Consider the following 23,981-nt stretch of genomic DNA (forward strand, 5'->3'; position numbering starts at 1 on the left):
CCTAGATTTTTTTTCCTCAGTTCCCCTCCCCCACCCTTGTCAGGTTGACTCTGAAATAGTCTATTAACATAGGTGATACTAAAAGTCCATGAGTCTGGCATCCTGAGCCTGATTCTCCTCTCAGAATCCCGTGGATCCAACTTCCTTACTCTATCCATCGGGGCAGTCTAAATCCCAAGGCCAACGCAGGGTGGGGACTAAGGCCAGAAGAAGGACAGTCCTGGACCACCAGGGACAAGCAGGTGTCTCTGCTGTCCACCACCTGGGCTCACCGGTGGAGCTACAGCCTAACTGTCCCTGATTTGTCCCTTTTCTCCCAGCCAGCCTCCTGCGGGGCCTCATTTTCTACACTAGCCATATTCATGGCGTATTTTTCTTCCATTAATTCCAGTTAAACCACTTTGTCAATGCTTCTGGGAATAAAGCCTCCCTCACTTAGGGCGGGAGCAGAGGAACCTACCTGCCCCTTCCCCACCCCTGGCCTCTCCCACGTCCTTTTCCTGTGAGCTGTACTCCAGGCCAGACTGGTGGCTGCTGAGCACTCCATCTCTGCAGGGTCTGTCTGGTACATGGTGTTCTCTCCCTGATAGCCTCCTAGGAAAAAGCTGCTGATTCACCCCAGGGCTTGACTAAACCTGTGTTGTGTGAACTCCTCCTGGGGAGATGTAAACAAAGTTGACTCATCTCAGATAGGTGCCGAAGGAATGGCCCAGCTTAGTGAACTAATGAGTTTATTGGGCTGACTTTCGGAGGCCCGGGAGACCCCAACACAATCACATCACCTAAATGTCTCACCCCAGCATGGCATCTCCTCCTTCTGTGAATCTTCCACACTCTATATATTATTGCACCTTGGGAGCCCACCTGCCGCTGGAGCAGAATTACAAACAGTTAGAGTTGAGTGTGTGTAGGAGGGAATAGTTAGAATCTCAGGGGTGAGTATAACGACCCTCCCCACCTCCTCCTTCTATGAAGGAACACCTGTATACTGTGTTGGAAATGGCTTCATATGATGCTTGGAGGACTGTATTCCACAACAGGTATCCATGTGTTCTGATAGGACCACTTCACAAAATGAAACAGAGCAGCACATGTTACTTTGAGTTCACACATGTGTCAACACCACCAGAGTGCCAGCCAGGAGCTACTCAGATACATGGGTCCCAGTCCACACTGTTTACAGAGTTTCATTGAGCTAGCACCTCATCCAGGCATAAAAGTGTAATGCTTGGTTTTAATGTCAACTTGCCACACATTAGAATCACTTGAGTGGGGAGGCCTCATCTGAAGAACTGTCCTGATTGCCTTAATTGCCATGGGAAGACCCACCCCAGAGGTGGCAAAGGGAAGGTTATTCACCTTTTGCCTCACTGGCCTTCCCCCTTGCCTCTGGGTTGGTTTTACCCTGTTGCAGCAGCTGCTGATTCATTTGCTGATGTTAGAACCAGTTTTTCCAGGTCTCCATCATGGACCAGGAACCAGCAGCTCTCAAGGAATCTACCAGGTTTTCAGATAGAGATTGCCGAGGAACCCAGCTTCCTGGATTGAGCAACAACCAGCCTCTCAGGTATGAGACAACTGTTCTTTCTTTCTTTCTTTCTTTTTTTTTTTTTCCTGAGACAGGGTTTCTCTGTGTTGTTTTGGTGCCTGTCCTGGATCTCGCTCTGTAGACTAGTCTGGCCTCGAACTCACAGAGATCTGCCTGGCTCTGCCTCCCGAGTGCTGGGATTAAAGGCATGCGCCACTACCGACCGGCTAACAACTGTTATTTCTATTTATAGATATTCATATTCCTTTAGAAAACCCTGACTAATATAGGAGGCATTCCTACCCCCTAAACTAAAAGTTGTTTTGAAAGCTATGAACAAACAAACTATACAGTGTCAAACAACAATGTATTGAGATAGAAAGTGATGTCTAAGTCATCACTTAGAGACATCCAGCACTTGAGAGGTAGAGGAAGAAAGATCAGGAGTTCAAGGTCATCTCTGGATACACATGGAGTTTGAGGCCAACCTGGGCTACATAAACTTTGTCTGAAAAGCAGAAACAAGACAAAAAGGAAGGAGTGAAAGAAGGAAGATGTCTGAATACAGTGCACCACAAAGAAGTCTATCGTCAGCCCCATGCCTGTGCCATTGCCGGTCACCTCTGCTCTGTTGGACTCTCGGCCACTGCAGCCTCCTGAATAACCTCTGACCGTCCTCACCCTTCTGCTTAATTCCCACCAGACTCAAAGTCCTGACAGGGCGTGAACTTGGTCAAATCCAGGCCCACACAGGGTCAGAGGGCAGAGTCACTGATTCCTCCAAACAGGAAGAATATGGATGTGGGATAACCCAAAGCCATGTCTACCTAGCAGTCAATGATCTTAAATCAGATGATAGTCCATTTTACAGATGAAAAGACTGAGGCCCTGAAAGATTTATTTGCTGTCACCCAGCCTTACAGAAATAGAGGAGCCCCATGAGCTCCTCCATGGATCCACAAAATGGATAAGAGCTGATTTTCTTGCTAGGAGTGTTTGCTTGGAGGAGATTTTCGAAGACTCATCTACATCCCCTGGGACTCTGGACATGGCTTCTCTCCTTGGCCACAATCACAGTTGTGTTTGATCCAAGGAGATTCCCGTGCAGAGGACCACACCCCCACCACCTCCAGCTTGTTATCATCACCACCATGCTGATGTTTGCTCCCTGGAGCCTCACAGAATTTCCGTTTAGGGCTCAGGGAGTTTTTAATGGCTGTGGCAAATTCACAGGGCCCATCAGAGCCAGAATCCTATCCAGAACTCTTGTTTCCAGAGTCCATTCTAGTGTACAGCCTCTCAAAGCTGCAGGCTGAAAACAGTACAGGCAGGCGTCCACACGGACACAGAGCATCAAGGCAGGAAGAGGCCTGGGCTGTGTTCGCACCCTGTCATCTTGTCATTGGCAGGAAAGCCGAGTTCCTGAGGGAGGTGAGAAGTATGCTTCATTACCCCGTGCCGCAGATGACATCCACACACAAGAGCTCAGGTTTAAACGAAATTCTCTTGCCTCTCAGTTTAGAAGTGTTCACCTCACCATCACGGAGTTCATTTTAAAGTCAATTGACTAAAATGGACAACAGAGAGCAAATCGGCTACCCAGATGTTGGTACAGGAGCTGGCTGAGGTGTGGGCTCACAGGAGAGGACAGGGCAGCAGAGTGGTTGGGAGGGAACAGGCTCGTACCTCCGGAAAACTGTTCTTTCCAAATCAGGTGATGTCTGCACACATTAAGAGTCAATTGCCCTCCCCTGGTTGGAATTGACTGCCATAGACATAAACCTGTGGGGTTATTGGAATACCTGGGAAAGAAGCCTAGAGGTAATTAGACTTGAGTAGACCAAACATGCACAGCCCAAAGAACTGGACAGTCTGTGACTGTTAGCACCTTGACCTGAGGCCCACACATCAGCACCTGGAAGTGTCCATGTTCTTTTGTGATGTCCCAGCCCTTCCAGGGTCAGCTCAGACACTTCTCCAGCAAATGTTGGTGCTTCTCACACCAGGTGGGATCCTCCTCTGGTCTCCCAGAAGCCCCACAGCTTCTGTGTCTCGACTCTGGCCGCACTGGCTGTTAGGCCCTGTGTGTCTGTCTTCTCCATTCCAGTATGTTAACTCCTAGACATGAACTGCCTGAAAAAGAGAGAGGAAAGGAGAAGAGAGGAAGTACCCGGGAAGCCAGCCCTCATCTCAGCTCCCCTCTCTCTGCTCCCCTGGAAACCCAGGCTGAGGGACCTCAGGCTCCATCCTGCCAGCTCCAGGGTTTGGCTTTAGACCAGATTTCTCTGGTCATGAATCACTCATCATCCTCCAATAACTCTGGCTAACTGCCCTGCTTCTTACCAAACTCAAGGGTCCTGAGTTGCATAGAAGCTGTCCCCAACCCTGAGTATTCCATGTGCCAGCACTCAATGAGGTAACCCGGGAGCTGTCACAGGGTTAGCATGCACTCTGGGAAGGTACTGAAGTCACAAAAGTGGACAAAGCCCACCAAGGAGACAAACCCTGGATTGGCACCTGAAACGTTTCCAAGGACGGCGGAAGAGTCAGAGAGCAGTAACCAGGTAACCAGGCGGTGCCATTAGTGAAGGGTTCCAGCAGTGAGTTGGTGCTGCCACCGTCCCGTCCCCCTCCCTTCCCCCTCCTCTTGCTCCTCTTCCACATGGATCCCAGGCCAGTCTTAAATCCACTGTGTAGACAGGCCTTGTGATCTTCCTGCTCCGTCTCCCAAGTGCAGGGATTGCAGTTTGATGGCGTGCTGCGGATGGAACCCAGGGCTCCGTGCATGCTACACAAACACTCTACCAACTGAACCCTTACAAGGCACTGAACTAGGGCTCGTCCGGGACTCACGCTGAATCCTGGAGATGTAACCAAGCAAGGAGGGTGCCAGGACATCTGGAAGAAGGATTTTAGGGACTTGGCTAAATTCCAGAACATGCTAACATTCTGACACACTAATGCTCCAGAGCTACACATGTTCTTACTTTGCCATTCCATTTCAGGGGACCTTCTGCCCCCCCCACACTCCACCCCATCAGCCAGCACTACAACTAGACCATCCTTCACTACAAGTATTTCTTCTTCTCTTCATTCCTTATATCAATAACTCTAATATTTCGAGGAATGTAAACCTCCTTGAAGAAAATGTGCAAACTGATCAAAGGAATGGTCCCTTCTCCTTGGGGAAAAATATACATGTAAATTTTATATATCACTCTATCAAGTCAATGATTCTTGGCAGAGTCTACAGACTCTAAAGTTAAGAGCTTTTTAATTTTGCCTACCTTGATCCAGAGGACATTTAAAATAAATCAAGAGCATCAGGTTTAAGACAGGTCAAGAGGAGACTAGATAGAAACAAGGTAGGAACAGAGTGGGGCCTGCAGTGATACCAAGCACAGACCAAAGTTTGTGTCATACATTCAGCTCTGAGGACTCCAGCAGCCAAGAGAGAAAGGGAAACATCACTTACACAGGTCATGGCGTTCATGGGATAAAAACAAACCCCTTCTTCCTCAGAAGATGCACAGCCAGTCTCCGTTCGGTAGACGGATGAGATTCCCTTCTGAAAGTCTCATAACGATAACAAAGGACACGTCTCAGCAGAGCCCTGCCACAGACTCGGATGCCTTCCCTCTGTGGCAGTGCGACCCATGTCTCCTCTTTTGCCTGGAACTCTCTTGGTTTTAGTGCGGCTCACATTGTAGGCAGGCTGAGAGGGCTGGTCTCAGGTTTGAGTTACAATTCAGTTAGAGCTTGTGTGGGGACCGGCGAGATGGCTTATCAGATAAAGGTGCTTGCTTGTCACCCGAGTTTCATCTCGAGGACCCCCACGACAGAAGGAGAGAACACAATCCCACAAGTTGGCCTTTGACCTCCTCAAGCATACCGAAGCATTACATGTTTTTTTAATGTTTTCATTTTAGGTGTACAGGCATTTTTGCCTGCATATATGTCTGTGCACCACTTGCATGTCTGAGGCCCATGGAGGAGGCCAGAAGAGGCTTCAGATACCCTGGAATTGGAGTCACAGACAGTTGTGAGCTGCAATGTAAGTGTTGGGAATTGATCCCAGGTCCTCTGAAAGAGCAGCCAGTGTGCTTAACTCACGAGTCATCTCTCCAACCCCCCCCCAAAAAACACACACACCAAAGTTTGTTTTCTTTTTAAGCTTCTATTAGCTGGGAGTATAGCCCAGTGGGGAAGAGAACATGTTTAAAACACCCAAGATTGTCCATTCCATCCCCAGCCAGAAAAAACCAATAACAATAACAGCAAAACTACTTCATCTAAGACAAAGTCTAGAAAGTTGTGAATAATTAAAATCATTCTTTTATTTCTGCTTTTGCATTTGTTTGTCTTTTGTTTTTTGAGACAGGATTTTATGTAGCCTAGGCTAGCCTCAAATTCCTTAAACTCCTGGTCCTTCTGCTTCTACCTCCCAAATTCACCACCACACGCAGCTCAGTTTGTAGACTCCCTCCACGCACCCAGGAGGTAACAGCACTGAGTTGAACACACACAGCTCTTTCCTCCCCTGCCGATGGAAGAGACCACAACCCCACTGTTGTGAGGACTGATAAAATACTGGCTTGCTCAAGGGCAACACTATAGAGTCATGTTCAGTGTGCAAGATGCACACACATGAAGGAACTGACGAGGTACCTAGCCACTGGGACAGAGAACAGTCGACTTTCCTCCCCTTTGACCCACTAACCGCAGGCTAGCGCTGGTTATATACCATCTGTTTAGTATAAAACCTATTTTTCAGCCAGGCAGTGGTAACAAATGCCTTTAATCCCAGCACTCAGGAGGCAGAGCCAGGTGGATCTCTGTGAGTTCAAGGCCAGCCTGGGCTACAGAATGAGATCCAGGACAGGCTCCAAAGCTACAGAGAGAAACCCTGTCTCGAAAAACAAAAAAATCTATTTTTCTATTTCTGTCTCTTTAGCTCTCTAGTCCTTGTTTGTTTGCTTGTTTTTCAAGACAAGGTTTCTCTGTGTAGCTCTGGCTGTCCTGGAACTTGCTCTGTAGACCAGGCTGGCCCCGAACTCACAGAGATCCTCCTGCCTCTGCCTCCAGTGTGCTGGGATTAAAGGCGCGCTCCATCACCACCCACCACTGCCTGGCTCTAGTCTTTTGATAGCAAACATAATCGAATTTCTATAAACTAAACAAAAACTGTACCTATCTCACAAAATTGTTATAAGAATGAAAAAGAATCGATATTGCGGGCTGTGGCTGTGGCTGAGTGGTCACTTGAGCTGGGTTTGGTCCCCAGCAGTAGGGGACAAAGAGTAAGCTCCAAATGTATTAAATACAGGTGGTCTGTTTGGGGCCTTTAGGGGTTTTGGTTTGTTTACACTTCTGAAGCAGGGCATTATGTAGCTCAGGCTGGCCTTGAGCTCCTGATGCTCTTGCCTCCACCCCCTCAGCACTTGGATTATAGATGTATGCCACCACAGGCGATGCCGAGGATGAAATGCAAGCTGTCCTTCGTACTTAACAACCATGCTACCAACTGAGCTACAACCTCAGCCCGCCTCCTGTATTTCCTATAGTGATTCTGCATAGAGCTCCTGTTGGAATCTGGCAGCAGACCCTGTGGCAGAGAGAGGCTGCAGAGCCTAGCTCTCTGTGCGTATAATGGACCACAGAGGCTCCTAGAGCATGGTGGGCAGCCTTCTTCAGATTCCTCCAGAGTGGGGAGACTGACTCTCACATGGGACGCGTTAAGTCGGAGAGGGGGGTCGTGTAGCCTTGCCTCTTTCACCACACTTGGTGACTGGCTCCAGACACACCCAGACAGCAACAACCCCAAGTTCCCGGTGTTTAGACTGCACAGCCCCCTCCCATGTGGCCCGATGGTCCCCGGGGGCAGGCAGCCCCGACTGGTTGGGATCTGTCTGGAGAACTGGCACCCTGGGCTTCGTGCCAGAAAGTCAGCCACAAACCAATGAACCACTGAAAGTGAAAACGGGACACTGTGGAATGCTGCGCAGATGTGAGGGGCTGGGATTAGCATGCAGCAGGGAGTCCAGGGGCCAGAGAGACTAGAGCTTGGACCAGCCTGCGGAGGAGGAGGGGAGGGAGAAAACGGGACTGATTCAGAAGGCTCAGAGTGGAATATACCTGATGCTTTTTTCTCAAAAGCTTAGAAAACACCTACTTCAGTTGCAATTCTAGGAATAATGGCCATAAAGTCTAACCTAGCTGTTAGGGAACAACCTTCTAGAAACTCCACCACTTACCAGTGTTGCGATCAACAAGCCACTTACCTCTTCCAAGATTTAGTTTACATGTCTGTTAAATGGGAATCCTGCAACATGCCTATACTGTAGACTTGTTCTGAGGGTTAGATAAAATGACTAATATCTCTACACGGTACTTCATTTATGTCAGGTTCTACTCAGCATGTTTTATGTATGTAAACTTAATCCTCACACTAACCCAGGGGAGGGGATATTTTTATCCTCACTTTCCAGGTGATAAAATGGAAGTTCAGAGAAGCCAAGCAACTGGCCCTGAGTCACACAGCCAATAAGTGGTGGGGACAGGCTTGACTGTCCTGTGGACCACTCTTCACTGATCTGCTATTGCCTGTGTTCCCATGAAGGACAGCTATTTGCACACAAGAAACGCTCTCTCTCACCTGTCCATATCACAGTTGCATTTTAACAGCTTTATTGGGGTATATTTTGCATATTATGATTACATTTTGGCTATCAGGAAATCCTTCCGACACCAAGCTTAAGTCTCCTCGAATCATGGTGGCTTCCAGTTTGATCCCCTGAATTTCTCTAGCCAGGCTCCTCCCTCGCATCTGTACAGTCTTGAAGAGATTTGCAGTAACAGGCAGACCTGCCTGGTGGGGCTTCGGCTAGCTTCCTTCCTGTCTGTTGGTGACTCACCCATTAGCCTAAAGGATGGGATCATGGGATTGACAAGCCTCTGACAAATCCCAGAGCCACTGCAGGTCCGGAGCAGTTGCCTCCCGCCCCAGAGCCCAGCAGCCACATAAATAAACTACCGAATTTTCAGGGTCCGGTACAAAATAAAAATCTAGGTGTCCTGGTGTGGTTTCTGTGGCTGTGATAAATACCATGACCAAAAGCAGCCTGGGGGAGAAAAGGGTTTATTTGGCTGACACCTCCACATCACAGTGCATCATTAAGTGAAGTCAGGGTGGGAGCTAATGCAGAACGGCAGAGGAGCTCTGCTTACTGGATTGCTTCCTCAGCTTGTTTGGCCACTTTCTTAGACAGGCCAGGCCCACTTCCCTTCGAATGGTACCACCTACAGTAGGCTGGGCCCTCCTCCATCAATGAACGGTCAAAGTCCTCCACAGATATACAGGCCAGCTTGATAGAGGCACCTCTTCAGCTGACGTTTCTCATCCCAGGTGTGTTGACAACCAAGATCAGCCACCGTGTAGGGAAGGCCTCATCATCAAAATCGTTAAGACTTTCAAGATAGTGACTGAAAGGTCTCAGACTTCCGAGCTAGATCATCTTCTTGGGTAAGAGATTTATTGGGCAAGTTCTTAATGCCACAGAAAGACAACACAGGGTGCCACCAGCAATTCCCAAATACCCAGCGGCCACTTCCCAAATTTCTATACAGAGGCTTATATTAATTATAAATGCTCAGCCAGCAGCTCAGGCTTGTTACTGACTAGCTCTTACACGTAAATTAACCCATAATTCTTATTTATGTTTAGCCATGTGGCTTGGCACTTCTTCTCATTTCAACATTCTCATCTTGCTTCCTCTGCATCTGGCTGGCGACTCCTGACTCCGCCCTTCCCCCTCCCAGCTTTCTTAGTATGCTCACCCCACCTATACTTCCAGCCTGGCTACTGGCCAATCAATGTTTTATTAAACTAATTCGAGTGACAAATCTTTACAGTGTACAAGAGGATTGTTCCATAGCAACAGGACTCTGAAGAACCTTCAGGCCCATGTGACTAAGTGGGGACCTCTTTCTAGGTTTCCAAGAGAATGGGGAGGGCTCTCACCTCATGTGTTGATGAGTAGCCTGGAGTACAGGCTAACAATTAGGTTGTCTCTGATGGCCGACTGACAGGAGGAGAAGGGAGAAAGTTTCAACCTTTTAACTAGTTCTTGTGTGTCTATCAAGCAGGATGTACCTACCACATGGAGGGTGCCTGGTAAACTTGCTTTGGGAAGCGGGGATTTTGCAGTTACTGCCAGCCACAGCAGGGCATGTGCCGTGAAGCTCTGAGGGTAGAGAAAGAGGCCTAAAGACTCTCTAGAGCAGTGGTTCTCAACCTTCCTCACACTGCGACCCTTTAATGCAGTTCCTTATGTTTGGTGACCCCCAACTGTAAGGTTATTTTCACTGCTGCTTCATAACTGTCGTTTTGCTACTGTTATGAATTGTAATGTGCACATCTGCATTTTCTGATGGTATTGAGACCCCTGTGAAAAGGTCATTCCACCCAAAGGAGTTGCGACCTAGAGTCTAGGCCAAACTAAATAGTGACCAGGTGCATTAAGCCAGACTCCACCCTTGGCAAACATACAGGCCCCGAGGGAATCCTTCATCTTTCGCCCCTCATCCCACCTGCAGCCCATCCCACCACATGCCCACTGGAGGCTGAGTCTAGAAGTTGCGAAACAAAGGAAGTATCAGGGTCAGAAAACTACAGGCCAGCTGGGCTCTGGCCTCTCACACAGTGCTGACACATGGCTGTGCTGCTGCTGGGCCTCAAGCTGCTCTTCATTTGCCCTTTCTCTTTCTGTTGTTTGGAAACTTGCTCTTTCTCTTTTTGTTGTTTGGAAACCTGCTCTTTTTTCTTTTTGTTGTTTGGAAACCGGGTCTTGAATTTGTAGCGTCAGCAGGCCTGGAACTCACTCTGTAGGCCTTGAACCCGGAGCAGTCCTCCTGCCTCTGCCTCCTGAGTGCTGGGATTACAAGTATGTGACACCTCACCCAGCTACAACCTGTCTTTTATAGACTCCTGGGCCACGTTCTACTGGGGCACCAACTCGGAAACCTGGGCATTTGTCCGCTATGCCCAGGACCCCTGAGGTCCCAGGAGTACTCTTTCCCTTCTCACAGACTCAGGGTCACTGGCAGGGGCAGCGAGGCTCAACCCCAGGCCTGCCACATACTCACTAGGACTTTGGGCAAACTATAGCTGAGCCCCAATGTCCTCATCTGCAAAATGGGCTCCATGTTCCGCAGAGTTCCTCACAGGAGCTCTTTTCCAGGTGCTTCTTGCACACAGAAAGCAATTCGTGTCACCGTTCCTATCCACCCCACAGCAGCTTCACCATCACAGCTTGCTCAAGAGGCAGAGGCAGGAGGATCTCAAGAGTTCGAGGCCGGCCTGGTCTACAGAGCAGCCAGGGCTACAAGAGAAACCTTGTCTTTGGGTGGGGGGAGGTGATCACAGTTTGCTGCCACTGATGTCTGGAGCCTGCCGAGGCCTCGGGGAACCTGATCAGAGGCCATCAGCAACTGAGGAACACTGTCAGTTGCTATTCCTGGAGCAAAGAAACCCAGCTGGCTTCAGGTTCCCTCAGGGAATCCTGGCCCAGACAGATTGCGGATCAGGTGAGCAGTATCTGACCTCAGTTTGTTCTCCTGGGCCCTCCATGTGGCCGGGCTGAGAGGCCTCTGGAGCACAGTGTGCTGTGGAGACACCATGTCCCCCCTGCAGCTGACCTTAGCCTTTACCTCGTGTTCCCTAAAATCTATTCCATGCTCAGAGATGAGTGTGTGCTGTTTGGGTTCCAACACCTCAATGGAAGGATGGAGTCAGGACCAAATCCTAATCCCAGCTGCCATATTCAGAGGGTCTGTCTGTGTTCCTAGAAGCTACTTTGGCCGGGCCTCAGTGTCTCTGTCTGGAAAAATGTCAAGAATGGGAGTTTCCTGGGAGGGTTGCAAAGAGGACTGGAATAGTTTGTGCTCAAACAATGGTCACCGTTGAGACCACGAGTTCCTCAACAGCAAATGCTCTCAGTGCCTCTGCGTCTCCAGCATTCATCCTCAGTGCTGGCTGAGTGAATAACAGAGCAATGCGGTACATGTGTCCCTTCACATGTTAAAAGCTCAGTTCCCAGAGCAGTGCTGGCAGGAGGTAGGGGAACCTTTGAGAGGAGGGGCCTTGAGGGAGAAGTTTAGGTCACTGTGGGGTGGAGGATGAGGTAAGTCTTGTGAAACTGCTCAGTTCTTTTGTTTCACGTGTAGATGTGTGTGGCGTGTGTGTGTAGGTGCCTCCATGTTTACATGTGTGTGCAAGTGGAGCCCAGAGTTTGGCAGCAAGTGTCTTCCTTGGTCACTCTCTACCTTCTATGCTGGGGCATGGTCTCTGACTTGGACCCAGAGTTTGCTGATGTGGGCCAGTCTAGCTAGTCTGCCAGTTCTGGGGAGCCCCTGTCTCCACCACACCTACCTGGCTCTGCCTGGGTTCTGAGGATCTGACCTCCAGGCCTCAGGTTTGGACAGCAAGTGCTTTATGTGGGCGTCTTCCTTCCAGCCTCACTCCCCTTGGCAGTTCATTCTTCCTGCCCCACTCTCCTCCCCACCCTCCCACGACAGGGTTTCTCTGTGTAGCCCCGACTGCTCTGGAACTCACTCTGTAGACCAGGCTGGCCTCAACTCAGAGATCTGTTGGGATTAAAGGCATGGGCCGCCACCACCTGGCCTACTTGGTAGTTCTTAAGAATGTCGTTACATAACTGGTGGTGTGTAATCCTAGTGCCACAGGAATTTCACTAATTCGAGGCTAGCCTCGGCAATACAGTCAGCTGTGGTTGTTTGAATGAAATCGTCCCAACAGGCTCATACATCTGAAACCTTGGTCCCCGGTTGGCTGTTTGGAAAGGATTAGGAGGTGTGTCACTGGCAACTGACTTGGGATTTTTTGGGTGGGTGGGTGGGAGGTGTTTTCGAGACAGGATTTCTCTGTGTAACAACCCTGGTCATCCTGGAACTCACTCTGTAGCCCAGGCTGGCCTCGAACTCACAGAGATCTGCCTGCCTCTGCCTCCTGAGTGCTGGGATTAAAGGCATGCGCCAACACCACCTGGCTCTGATTTGGGATTTTAAAAACTTCCCACCGTTCTCACTGTGCTGTCTGCATCCTGCTGGAGAGATGGGAGCTCTCAGCTGCTCTTGCCGCTATGCCTTGGCCCACCATCATGGATTCTATCTATAACCTTCTAAAACCATAGGCCCCATTACATGCTTTCTTTTACAAGCTGCCTTATAAAAGGTGTTTTATCATAGCAATAGAAATACAAGCTGGGTGGTGGTGGTGCATGCCTTTACTCTCAGCACTTGGAAGGCAGAAGCAACTGGATCTCTGTGAGTTCAAGGCCAGCCTGGTCTATAGAGTGAGTTCCAGGACGGCCATGGCTACACGGAGAAACCCTGTCTCAACACACACACACACTCCTAAAAAATTAAGAAAAGAAAAAAAAAGAAAAGAAAGGAAAAATAAATATAACTAATAAATAGCTTGGGCTATTTGGCAAGACCCTGTCTCAAAACAAAACCAAGCACAAAACAATGAAAAAAGAAATGTGGCCATTGAGTCTGCTCAGTGTTTGCTGCCTAAGCCTGGCCACCTGAGTTCTGTTCTGGGAACCCATGTAAAGGTTGAAAGAACCAGCTCCATAGAGTAGTCCCCTGGCCTCCACGTGAGCACCGTGGCACCCACACCCACATCACACACACAGACACACAGGAATAAATAAATGAATAAGCACTTCCTTTAAAGAAGGGAAGGGGTTAAGCAAAGGCAGCAAGCCTGGCCCTTCCCACCCCCCTTGCCGGGAGCCTGACATCAGTCTCCTGTTGGCCTCTGCACACACACCAACCGCTTTTGCTCTGCCCTGAGGTACACAACTGAGGGCGGCCCTTGTCCCAGAGTCTCTTCTGTGACTTAGATTTTTGAACTTCCAGAACTGTGAGCTCAGTCAACCTCTTTTCTTATCAAGTCAGCTGTCCCAGGTCCTTCGTTGCAGAAAGGCAACACTAAGGCAGACACGAATGCCCCATCTGGCTGCTGTGTTTCAGATTTTTCACACTGCTTCCTACTACATTTTACCTTGAATCACCACCTCTTTGTCAACCCTGGCCTTCCAGCACCCAGCGTGGCCTGCATGCGCCTGGGACCGGAAGTTCACGGAGGTTTCCCATCCCACCAAGCAGAATGTTCTTCCTTCTACACGGTTTCTACACTCTGAGGTCTGTGTCCAGGCTATGGTCCACTGGGCCTACTTCTGCTCTCTAGATGGAGGTGAAATAAGTCTGGTTCCACTTCCAGGAGAAACCATTAGCAGTGGCAGGCGTTGAGCTGGGCACCTCATTTAATCCTTTAACCGTGACATTAACCTAAAAGTGGATACTGTCTACTTCAGAGATGAGGGACACAGGCTCAGAGAGGACACACACTTCGGACAGGGTTTGGTTTTCGTTTGTTTTTTCTTTCTGTGTATCCCAGGCTGGCCCTAAACTATGTAGGTCAGATTGGCCTCAACCTCACAGCAGTCCTCCTTCCTGGGTGTTGGGTTTATGGGCACCTGTTACCACATCCAGCTAACGTCCATTTCCATGACCAAGCATTTCTCCAAAGTACTGCCATTTCAATGCTCGGTGAACTACACAGAGAAACCCTGCCTTGAAAAACCAAAAAAAAAAAAAAAAGGTGTAATCCACGCTCCAGACACTTACTCCAGGCATTTCACTGTTCTAAACCCTGTGAAAAGAGATGGAGAGGCACACGTCTTGAGCATCCAGGAGGGCTTCCTGGAGGCAACATTTGGGCTGAGTTTTGAGACTATTAGTTGTGCAGGCTCATGTCAAGGAGCAAGAAAGCAAGATGTTGCAGTGTGGCTGTGTCTGAAAAGCTCCAGCTGGGGGTAGGCATGTCGCTCAGCTGGTAGTGCTTGCTTAGCATGCAGAAGGCCTTGGGTTCAATCCCCACCATTGCATAAACTGGGTGTAGTGGTGCATGTCTGTAAACTCAGCACTTAAGAGATGGAGGCAGGAAGATCAGGAATTCAAAGCCATCTTTGGCTGCATAGTGAATTCGAGGCCAGCCTGGGATACACGAAATTGTGCCTCAAAACCAAAACCACAACCAGAAATACCGAGACCATGGAGCTGGGATGCAGAGAGGGCAGAGTGTCTAGCTAAGGAGGACCCTACTTCAGTCGCTGGCACAGGCCGCCTTGCCTGAGTGCACATGACTCCTCGGGGTTGGTTCGTTTGAACTCCAGGCTGTCATTCCCTGGGTCAAGGTGGACCCTAGAATCCCTGTTTACAAGATGCCCCGGGAGAAGGGGAAGTAGGTAAAGCTAGAGATAAAACCTCAGGGACTGAAAGAGGACAGAGCTCTTGGTCTCTGTTAACAAGTAGTTATGATGAACAAAGACTGTCAATTATTATTTTCTTTTTTAAGACAGGGTCTCTCTACATAGCTAGGCTGGCTGCCCTGGAACTCACAGAGATCCACCTGTCTCTGCCTCCTGAGTGCTGGGATTAAAGGTGTCTGCCCTATGCCTGGCTTGATCATCAATTACTTTAAAAAAAAATTTATTAGGTGTATGATGCATGCCCTTAATCCCAGTACTTGGGAGGCAGAAGCAGGAGATCCTATGTGAGTTCAAGTTCAGCCTGTCTACAGAGTGAGCATTCTAAGACAGCCAGGACTGTGTAGGGAGACTCTGTCTCAAATACATACATACATACATACATACATACATACATACATACATACATACATAAGTAAATAAATAACAATAAAATAATTTTCAAAAATTACTATTTAAAAAAACTTGCAAATAAAAACATCACATATTACTGGGAGGTGATGTCACACACCTTTAATCCCAGCACTCGGGAGGCAGAGGCAGGCAGCTCTCTGTGAGTTTGAAGCCAGCCTGGTCTATAGAGTTCTAGGACAGCCAGGGCTACCCAGAGAAACCCTGTCTCAAAAAACAAAGAACAAAAAACAAAAGAAAGAAAGAAAAAATATTAACCAGACCCCAAATCTACATAGCACAGTGATTTCTACACAGTGAAACTGGCATTTAGAACAGCTGCTGAGCTTCACATTAAATTTTACACTTTTGGTATTGAATATATTTTATGCATTTATCTACCAGCAAAAAAACAAAACAAATTTCATGACAAAGTTAGAACTAGAAAAGTAATTAGTTTTGTATTATCTTTTGTATTATTTTGTCCATCACCTGCATTCAGTCCTCCGTCAATTATTCTTAGTATTCCAAAGATATGTGGCCTACTTAGAATTCTTTGGCCAAGAGGATATTAATATTGGTCTGCTGGCATTAAATGACCAAACACATGCTTTAAGATGCCAGGGTGGCAATTCTAGGTCCTGTCACTTCATTATTTCAAAATTCAAAATTTGTTGTTTAGCTCAGAGACCAGTGAATGCAGAGCTGATCTTATCTACTGTATGTTTAAGCCATGTCAGTGCAGCAGACTGGGGTTGGGGAGTGTGTGTTCATTTACAGCCCCAAGAACCACACAGAGCTTTATGGATGAGAAGGAGCCTAGGTCTGATTTGTCTTGGTGGAGGAAGCTGTCAAGTCTTCTCAGCAAGTAGCCACTGAAGGCCTGGGATGTGCCCAGCCTACCTCAGGTCTCAGGGTAGAAATAGAACCGACCCAAGCCCCTGCTCCCCAAGAACTCAGTCTTCTGAGGAGCAGAGACCATAAACACAGAGAGTTCAGCAAGTGTCATCAGGGCTGTGATGGATGGAAGCTACGGGAGGGAGCAGACTCGTGGAGAAAACTGCACCACTGCAGCCTGGAGGAACGTGCAGCCTTCCAGTCTGGGAGGCGAAAGAGAAAAGGGGTTCCAGGAAAGAACCCAGCATAGGCAACCCGGCTATTTTTGTTGTTTCGATTTCACTCATAGTAAATTGACAAATGAAAAATGTATATATTCAAGGTACACAGTGCGATGGATGTACACATCATGTACTGATTATCGGTGGTTAACGAAGACCCCCACCCCCACAGTTAACACGTGTGGCCGGCCATCTTTTGTTGTTGGGTGGCAGTGCAGGACTACCGGCGGTTCCCTGACACAGAAGCCTAAGGAAGGAACAAGATGGAGCTAAATACAGTGGCAGAAATTGGCACGGGGGGTGGGGAGACATATGCTGGGCAGAGGATTGTCTTTCCCATTTAAACAGCAGGGAGGCCTGATAACATAAACTGTAACACAATCGGCACTCCTCAGGCCCGTGAAGGGGCAACAGCTGGGAATAGTTTCCACTCTGAGCCCCTGGCAGGTGCAGTTCTCAGGGACCGTGTGCAGGCAGCCGAAAAAGGAGAGGATGGTAGGGCCCCAAGTCCCCCACCCCAGGCCCACCTCGTGCAGCTGCTCTGTGCCATCAAAACTCCCCTCCCTGGTTCCTCCCTGGAAAGCCTCCTCCCTGGCTCCCCTGATAGTAAAATGATGACAGCCTGTTTTAGAAGCTAGACTCCCACAGGAGCTAACAATGCCGCCGCGTGGCAAGAAACAATGATCTAACTGTAGTCTGTCTTTAAAGTCCACCATTCTGTGATAAAGGCCATTACTTAATCCTTCCAAGGACCTATTAGAGGGCCTTCTTATCTCTACCTCAACACAGAAGGTTGGGTAACTTGTCCAAGGTCAGAGAGTCAATAAAATACAGAACAAAGAGTGGAAACCAGTGTATGCCCTTTGGACCTAGAAGCTGTAGTCTGGGTCCTCACAACCACCACACACCATGAGGTGGACTTCGAAGTGGAAGGTCTACGCTGCAAAAGCTTGGCAGCCGAAGAAGCTTTCTAAAATGTATTTCGATTTTTATCATCACTATGATTGTTAGTGTGTACGGGTGCCTGCATGCTACAGACACACAGGGAGATTCCAGGTCGGTTTCTTTCACCATGTTTAGGGGGGTTCTGGGGACTGAACTCCGATTGTCAGTTTGGGTGGCAAGCACCCTTACCCACTGAGACGTCTTAGCCCCTAAAACAATTTTTTTTTTGTCTCATTCCTTGTCAGATGCCCTGTTTAGTCTGTTCACTAATCCAGAATGGGGCACACCTGCAAGACACAGAGTCAAGACTCTTTCTCTGCTGTGCTGTCTTTACAAAAAAATTCAAAAAACAAACCAAAAATGTAACTTATTTCAAAATATATATTTATCTTTAAAGCAGCAAACAGCTGTTTCTTGTTCCAGCCCCTTCACACAAGCTTCAAATCATTATGAATGACTCCCACTGTCCTTGGAATTGCCCGAGCTAAAATTTATGTTTCTCTTTAAATTCATGCTTGATTGCACTCTAAATTCTGCCTATCCGGTTGCCTCAACCTTTTTCCCGCCCTCCCTTGCCTCACGTTCCTTAGCTCGGGCCCCACACCATCCATGTGTCCCATGCTGGAATCTTGTTTTTTTTTTTTTTTTTTTTTTTTTTCTCTTGAGACAGGGCCTCATTATGCAGCCCAGGCTGGCTTGGAATTCAATCATCTTGCCCGCATCTCCCCAGTGCAGGGATTACAAGTCTACACCACATCTGGCTGGAAATGTAACATTTTGACAGCTAACTTTCTCTATTGTTCCCAGCTCCACCTCAGGATGTGACCTAATGGCATAGGTGCCTCAGGTCCTGGGCAGGAACTACTCCACACAAAAGAGTAAGCACCCAACAGTCAAGTAAACTAACTCCTCAAAATCACAAAGCCATTGTCTAATTGAAAGGATATATATAAAATTTGTTGTTTTGATTTTCAAGACCAAGACAGGGTTTCCCTGTGTAGCCCTGGCTGTCCTGTACTCACTCCATGACCAGGCTGGCCTTGTCCACCTGCCTCTGCCTCCCGAGTGCTGGGATTAAAGGCATGCACCACCACCATCTGGCTCCAATTCATCATTTTTTAAAAATGTATTTTTTTTTTTTTTTTTTTTTTTTTTTTTTTTTTTTTTTTTTTGGTTTTCCGAGACAGGGTTTCTCTGTGTAGCTTTGCGCCTTTCCTGGTACTCGCTTTGGAGACCAGGCTGGCCTCGAACTCACAGAGATCCGCCTGGCTCTGCCTCCCGAGTGCTGGGATTAAAGGCGTGCGCCACCACCGCCCGGCTTTAAAAATGTATTTTTATATGTATGTTTGTCTACATGTATGCACCATGTGTGCACACATCTGTGTGCCTGGGGAGGTCAGAAGAGGGCCCTGGATGCCTTGGAGCTGCAGTTAGGGATGGTTGTAAGGCACTAGGTAAGCATCGGGAATCTAACCCAGGTCCTCTGCCAGAGCAAGTGCCCTCAACCATCTCTCCAGTCCCAATTCTTAATTTTAAAAAGAGTTAATTCGGGGGCTGGAGCAATAGTTCGGTGGTTAAGAGCACTGGCTGCTCCTCCGGAGGACCCTGGTTCAATTCCCAGCACACACATGGCAGCTCACAACTGTCTGTAACTCCAGTTCTCGGGGATCGGACATCCTCACGTCAACACACAGACAGGCAAACACCAATGCTGCTTACATCCCACTGTGTACAGCATCCTGTTTTTCTCCATCACTGACCTTTGGCTGATGCCACTATGAACACAGGCTACAGAGAAGTCCCTGGAGATCCAGCTTTCAGTTCCTGCAGATAGGTAAGCAGAAGTGGAATTACTGGCTCACAGGGCTAATTTAAAATTTCCTATTTTTCTCATAGTCAGGCGCTCCAAATGCATAGGCTTGGTCTGCCTCTGACTAACCCAGAACTGTATACCCAGAACTGTAAGAGCCAGAATCCAGGCGTTTTCTCTGCTATGTTGATAGCCACAAATCTTTTCAAGTGATTTCATAAACAAAAATGCAATTTATTTCTAAACTTTCACATTCCCATCAACAGTGCATAAGGGTTCCAATTTCTCTATACTTGACATTTATTTTAATAGTAGTGGTCCTACTAGGTGTGAGGTAGTATCTCAGTGTGATTCTATTTTGAATCCATTTTCTTACAGCTTTTGGTTCAAAGCAAAATTGAGACAACACAGTAATTTCCTATATATGAAGAATCAGCCTTGAGAGACATCCTGACACCTTCAGCAGAAGGCACATTATAAATGACGAGCCTACAGGAACACATCGTCCTCGCTTACATTAGGGTTCACTCTTATTTCACGTTTTACCAATCTGCACAAATGGCTGAAGACCTGTATCCACCATCAAGAGAACCACAGAGAGTGGCCTCGTGACCTTAGAACCTCTTCTTTAACCATCCTACCATGTGAACACTTTTAGATTTTTGATTTGTGTTTAAGACTTTTGCCTTTATATATACGTGTGTGTGTGTGTGTGTGTGTGTGTGTGTGTGTGTGTGTGTGTGTGTGTGTACCATGTACGTGCCTACTACCTGTGCCAAGACAAGAAGAGGGTATGAGATCTCCTGGAACTGGAGTTAGGAGGTTCTGAGCCATCAGTGAGTGATGGAACCAAAGTCAGGTTCCCTGCAAGAGCAGTGAGTGCTCTTATACACTAAGCCACCTCTGCAGCCTGCCACTCAACTTTTCCTGGAGTACTGGAACCTGTAGAACCCAGAAACTCAGCCTTCCACCACAGAGCCACACTGCCAGGCTCTAACTTACTTCTATCACTTTTTTTTGAGGACACCAGTATCATACATTGGAAACAAGAATGTAACTCCAGGCAGTGATGGTACACACCTTTAATCCTAGCACTCAGGAGGCAGAGGCAGGAGGATCTCTGTGAGTTCAAGGCCAGCCTGGGCTACAGAGTTCCAGGACAGGCTCCAAAGCTACAGAGAAACCCTGTCTCAAAAAACAAACAAACAAAAAAGAACGTAACCCTTTCAGATTTGGCCTTTCCTTCAGTAATAACCCTCTACATCTCTTGTGACTAACTCATTTCTTTTTAGTACTAGACAGTCCATTGTCTGTATGTATCATTTACCCTTTCATCTACTGAGGGACCTCTTTGTTGCTTCCGAGTTTTGGCAATTATAAGTAAGGCTGCTATGAAAACCCCTGTGCTGGTTTTTGCATGAGTATACTTCTAATTCCCCTGGGGAAATATAAAGAGGCAGGGTCACCAAGACACTGTGTTTAGTTTTGTTAAACTCATCAACTGTCTTCCCAAGTGGCTGAGACGTCTTTTGTTTTCATGAGTGAGGCAAGTCCTTGCCTCTCCACAATCCCACCTGCATTTGGTGTGTTTCAGCCTCTACAGTCACAGCAGTGTGCTCGGTGCAGTTTGTACCCTCCTGACACGCTGCAGAGGACCTCTAACACACGCATTTGCCACTTCTGGTGGGTTCTCCTGGTTAGGAACTTCCGTGTACATCAGGCTGTCTGTCTCCAGAGTGTGCCCGCCACCGCACACAGCTTTCAGTTCTTTTCATCAACTGTCTACTGTTTTATAATTCTTATCACATTTGTTTTTACTGTGTGTGCACTCCTGCATGGAGGTGAGAGGACAGCTTGCAGGAATCAGTTGCCTCCTTCCCGGGACAGCAGAAGAGTTCATGTGGTTTTCATGCATAGGCCCCCACGATTAGTATCTTTTCCTATGCGTTGGCCTACAGCAGCCAATCACACCAAACGCAATTTCCAAGACATCCTAAACACAAACTTGATGGCTTTTAAACGCTCTCTCCACTCAGGACAGGCCCTCCCCTGTATCAGCTTGAGAGGGCAGCTGGCTGAGCTCACAAGGCTCAAGGCAAGCTTGCCTTCTGGAGCAGCTAGCTGCCAGACCGGAAAGGAGACCAGGGTAGTGACAGCTACAGTGGTCCAGCTATCAGAGGAAAAGGACACGCTCGCCCCCTGGTGACCAATAGAGACAATAGAAGGGAAAAAATTATTAAAAAGGCACACACACAAAGGCAAGAAAGAAAAAGGCACAGCCACCATGATGAACACATTCCATCCTGCCAAGATCTGGAGAACAAGAGCATACCAGATAAATCAATCAACTGAAACAGCTCACTCATCTGGACAGTTTAACAAGTTCAGTCCTGCCTGGTATAGCTGAGGCAGCCTGGGAGTTTAAGGCCAGCATAGGCAGCACAGGCCTGTTCAAAAGAGCAGCAGCCACGTGATGATGGCACACACCTCTAATCCCTGCACTCGGGAGGCAGAGGCAGGCAGATGTTTGTGAGTTCGAGGCCAGCATGGTCTACAGAGTGAGTTCCAGGACAGCCAGGGCTGTTACACAGAGAAACCCTGTTTAGAGCACCCCTCCCCGCCCCCACCGCCGAAAAGAAAAAGGCTCTGTTCAGTGGACAACTTTGTGCTATCCCTCTCCCAAATTCCCAGGTGGAGCTGCTTCAAGAGTCCTCTGTCTTCCCCTGAGGAGCAGAGGTAGCTGAGGAGGTTAATTTTTAACTGTAAATTTCTTATCTAAAAGAGAGGACACTTAGGTCTTGTCTTCTTTGGCCACCACAAGGCATAACCTAACTACCTTCAACTTTCATGTGGCACAGAGCTCCCGATCCCTATAAATCTGTCGAAAGGTCTGACTGGAAAGGCAAGGAGCCCACACCGTGGTTACATAAGGCAGAGGGCGGCAGTCGTGACTGCCGCTGTTCTTAGCTCCTCAAGACCTCTGTTATGCAAATTAGGATACTTTCTAATTTTCAAGATCTTCCGACTAAAATGATAATGATAGCTGATTCTTTGAGGCCCGTGGCTGCTAAATTTCCCAACTTCTCTTTGTCTCCCAACCCCAAAAGGCTATGGCTCTACAGTTTGCTTCTATTTTTCAGAGGTCCAGTTTAGAAATTAAAACCCCCATAACGTGGGTGTCGTCACAGAATACACACAAAGGATTATTTACTAAAACAAACTTCCAGCCACTCCCAGCAGGCGACACTCGGGTGCACATGGCACTGACTGACCTCCAAGGGCTCTTCTGGCCTCATCAGAGCTGCCAGTGTCAAGTCGTCTGTTGCTCGGGAGGATGGGCCACACACTACCCAAACGTTAAAGGCTGGACGTTTTTCTGCTGTTCTTTGTGCAGCTGCTGGGCCCGATTTTTCAGCATTTCAGCCTTGGCCTCATCCTTATCAACACCATCCCCCAGTTTGTACATGCGGCTGGCATTGGCGCAGGCCCAGATGTGGCCCAGGTCACAGGCCTTCATTGAATATTTACATGCCAAACCCATGTCCTTGGGGAAGCCAGGGGCACCCTGTAGAAACATGGCACTGAGGTTGAAGCAGCTGGCTGCAAAGCCACCATCACAGGCCCTGGTGTAGTAGTCCCTGGCCTTTCCCAGGTCAGGCTGGCCATCCTCATTGACCTGTCCATCGTGTGCCAGGAGTCCAACATTGTGACATGATTCCACAGACTTCTTTCCTGGTTTCTCACAGGCCATCAGAAAGCAAGCAGATGCAGCCTTTAGGTCTTGAGTCAGGCCACCTACAAACATAAAAACAAAGAAAACTTTGTAAACTCAAGGGCTGGGCAGATAACTCAGTGGCAGAGCTCTTTGCCTAACAATGTCAGGCGGCTTGGGTTCAATCCCTAGTACTTCCCCCACCCCAGAAAAAAAATCACCACCCTACCCCTCAACCAGGGCTGAACCGATTTCTTTCTGGCCAAGGTTAGGGAACAATCCTTGAGTGAAGTCCTGTGAGCTAAATTAACATGGAGGAAGGTAGCCAGTTTGGTAGCCATGGAATCTTTGATTCACACGCTGTCTTACAGGGAAGCCAAGACAGGAAGAGACATGGCAACTTAGAGCACCAGAGACTACCACATGGGCTACAATGAGAACAGAGAATTTTTAAAATAAGCAATTCAATGTTCCTTAATCTAAATATACAGTTGGCCCTACATATGTATGAGTTCTGCATATGCAGATTCCATTAGTTATGAACATTATTACAGCATTCAAACCAGACAGCAGCTGCAAATTTAACCAACCATGGACTGAAAATATTCAGGGAGAAAAAACCATGTCTGTGCTAAAAATATATGGACTTTCCCCTGTCATTCCCAGAACAGTACATGATACAACTATTTACATTAGTGTTTATACTGTATTAGGTAGCACAAGCTAGAAATGATTTGAAGGGAAGGAAGGATGTGTGGGTGTTTATGCCAACTCTCTGTGCACAGGAATCTGGAGTACCTAAGGATTCTGATCCAACAAAGCTCCTGGAAATAATCTCCCAGGGCAGACTAAAAAAAGAAAAAAACAAAACCAAAGCTAAAGGTATGCGTGCACACCTTTAGTCCTAGCTCTTGGGAGGCAGAGGCAGGTGGATGCCTGTGAGTTCCAAGGCAGCCAGAGCTACCTAATAGAGAGACCCTATTACAAACAAAACAAACAACCCCCCCCCCAAAAAAAAACAACTAAAAAAAGAAATGACACAGGAGCTGGGAATGGTGGTATATGCCCATAATGCCATATATAACCCTAGCACGGAGGAAGTAGAGGCAGGAGAATTCAAAGT

General features: G+C 47.9%; 1 protein-coding gene across 4 annotated transcripts in view; it reads right to left on the reverse strand.

Moving 5' to 3' along the window:
* Positions 1-2,409: 2,409 nt before the first annotated feature.
* Positions 2,410-23,981, reverse strand: part of LOC128096059 (cytochrome c oxidase assembly factor 7) — a 44,249-nt gene continuing 22,677 nt past the window's right edge. For 2 of the 4 annotated variants that reach the window (XM_052715171.1, XM_052715172.1), the window contains one exon: positions 19,827-22,941. In XM_052715171.1, coding sequence (XP_052571131.1) covers positions 22,493-22,941 — 449 coding nt within the window. In that variant the 3' untranslated portion in view covers positions 19,827-22,492. Of the gene's footprint in view, positions 3,662-18,507; positions 19,161-19,826; positions 22,942-23,981 lie in introns of those variants that run through there. The other 2 variants (XR_008213517.1, XR_008213518.1) reach the window with 2 other exon arrangements.

This window comes from Peromyscus californicus, unplaced genomic scaffold (assembly GCF_007827085.1).
Source record: "Peromyscus californicus insignis strain IS unplaced genomic scaffold, ASM782708v3 Scaffold_5__1_contigs__length_169319896, whole genome shotgun sequence".
NCBI lineage: Eukaryota > Metazoa > Chordata > Mammalia > Rodentia > Cricetidae > Peromyscus > Peromyscus californicus.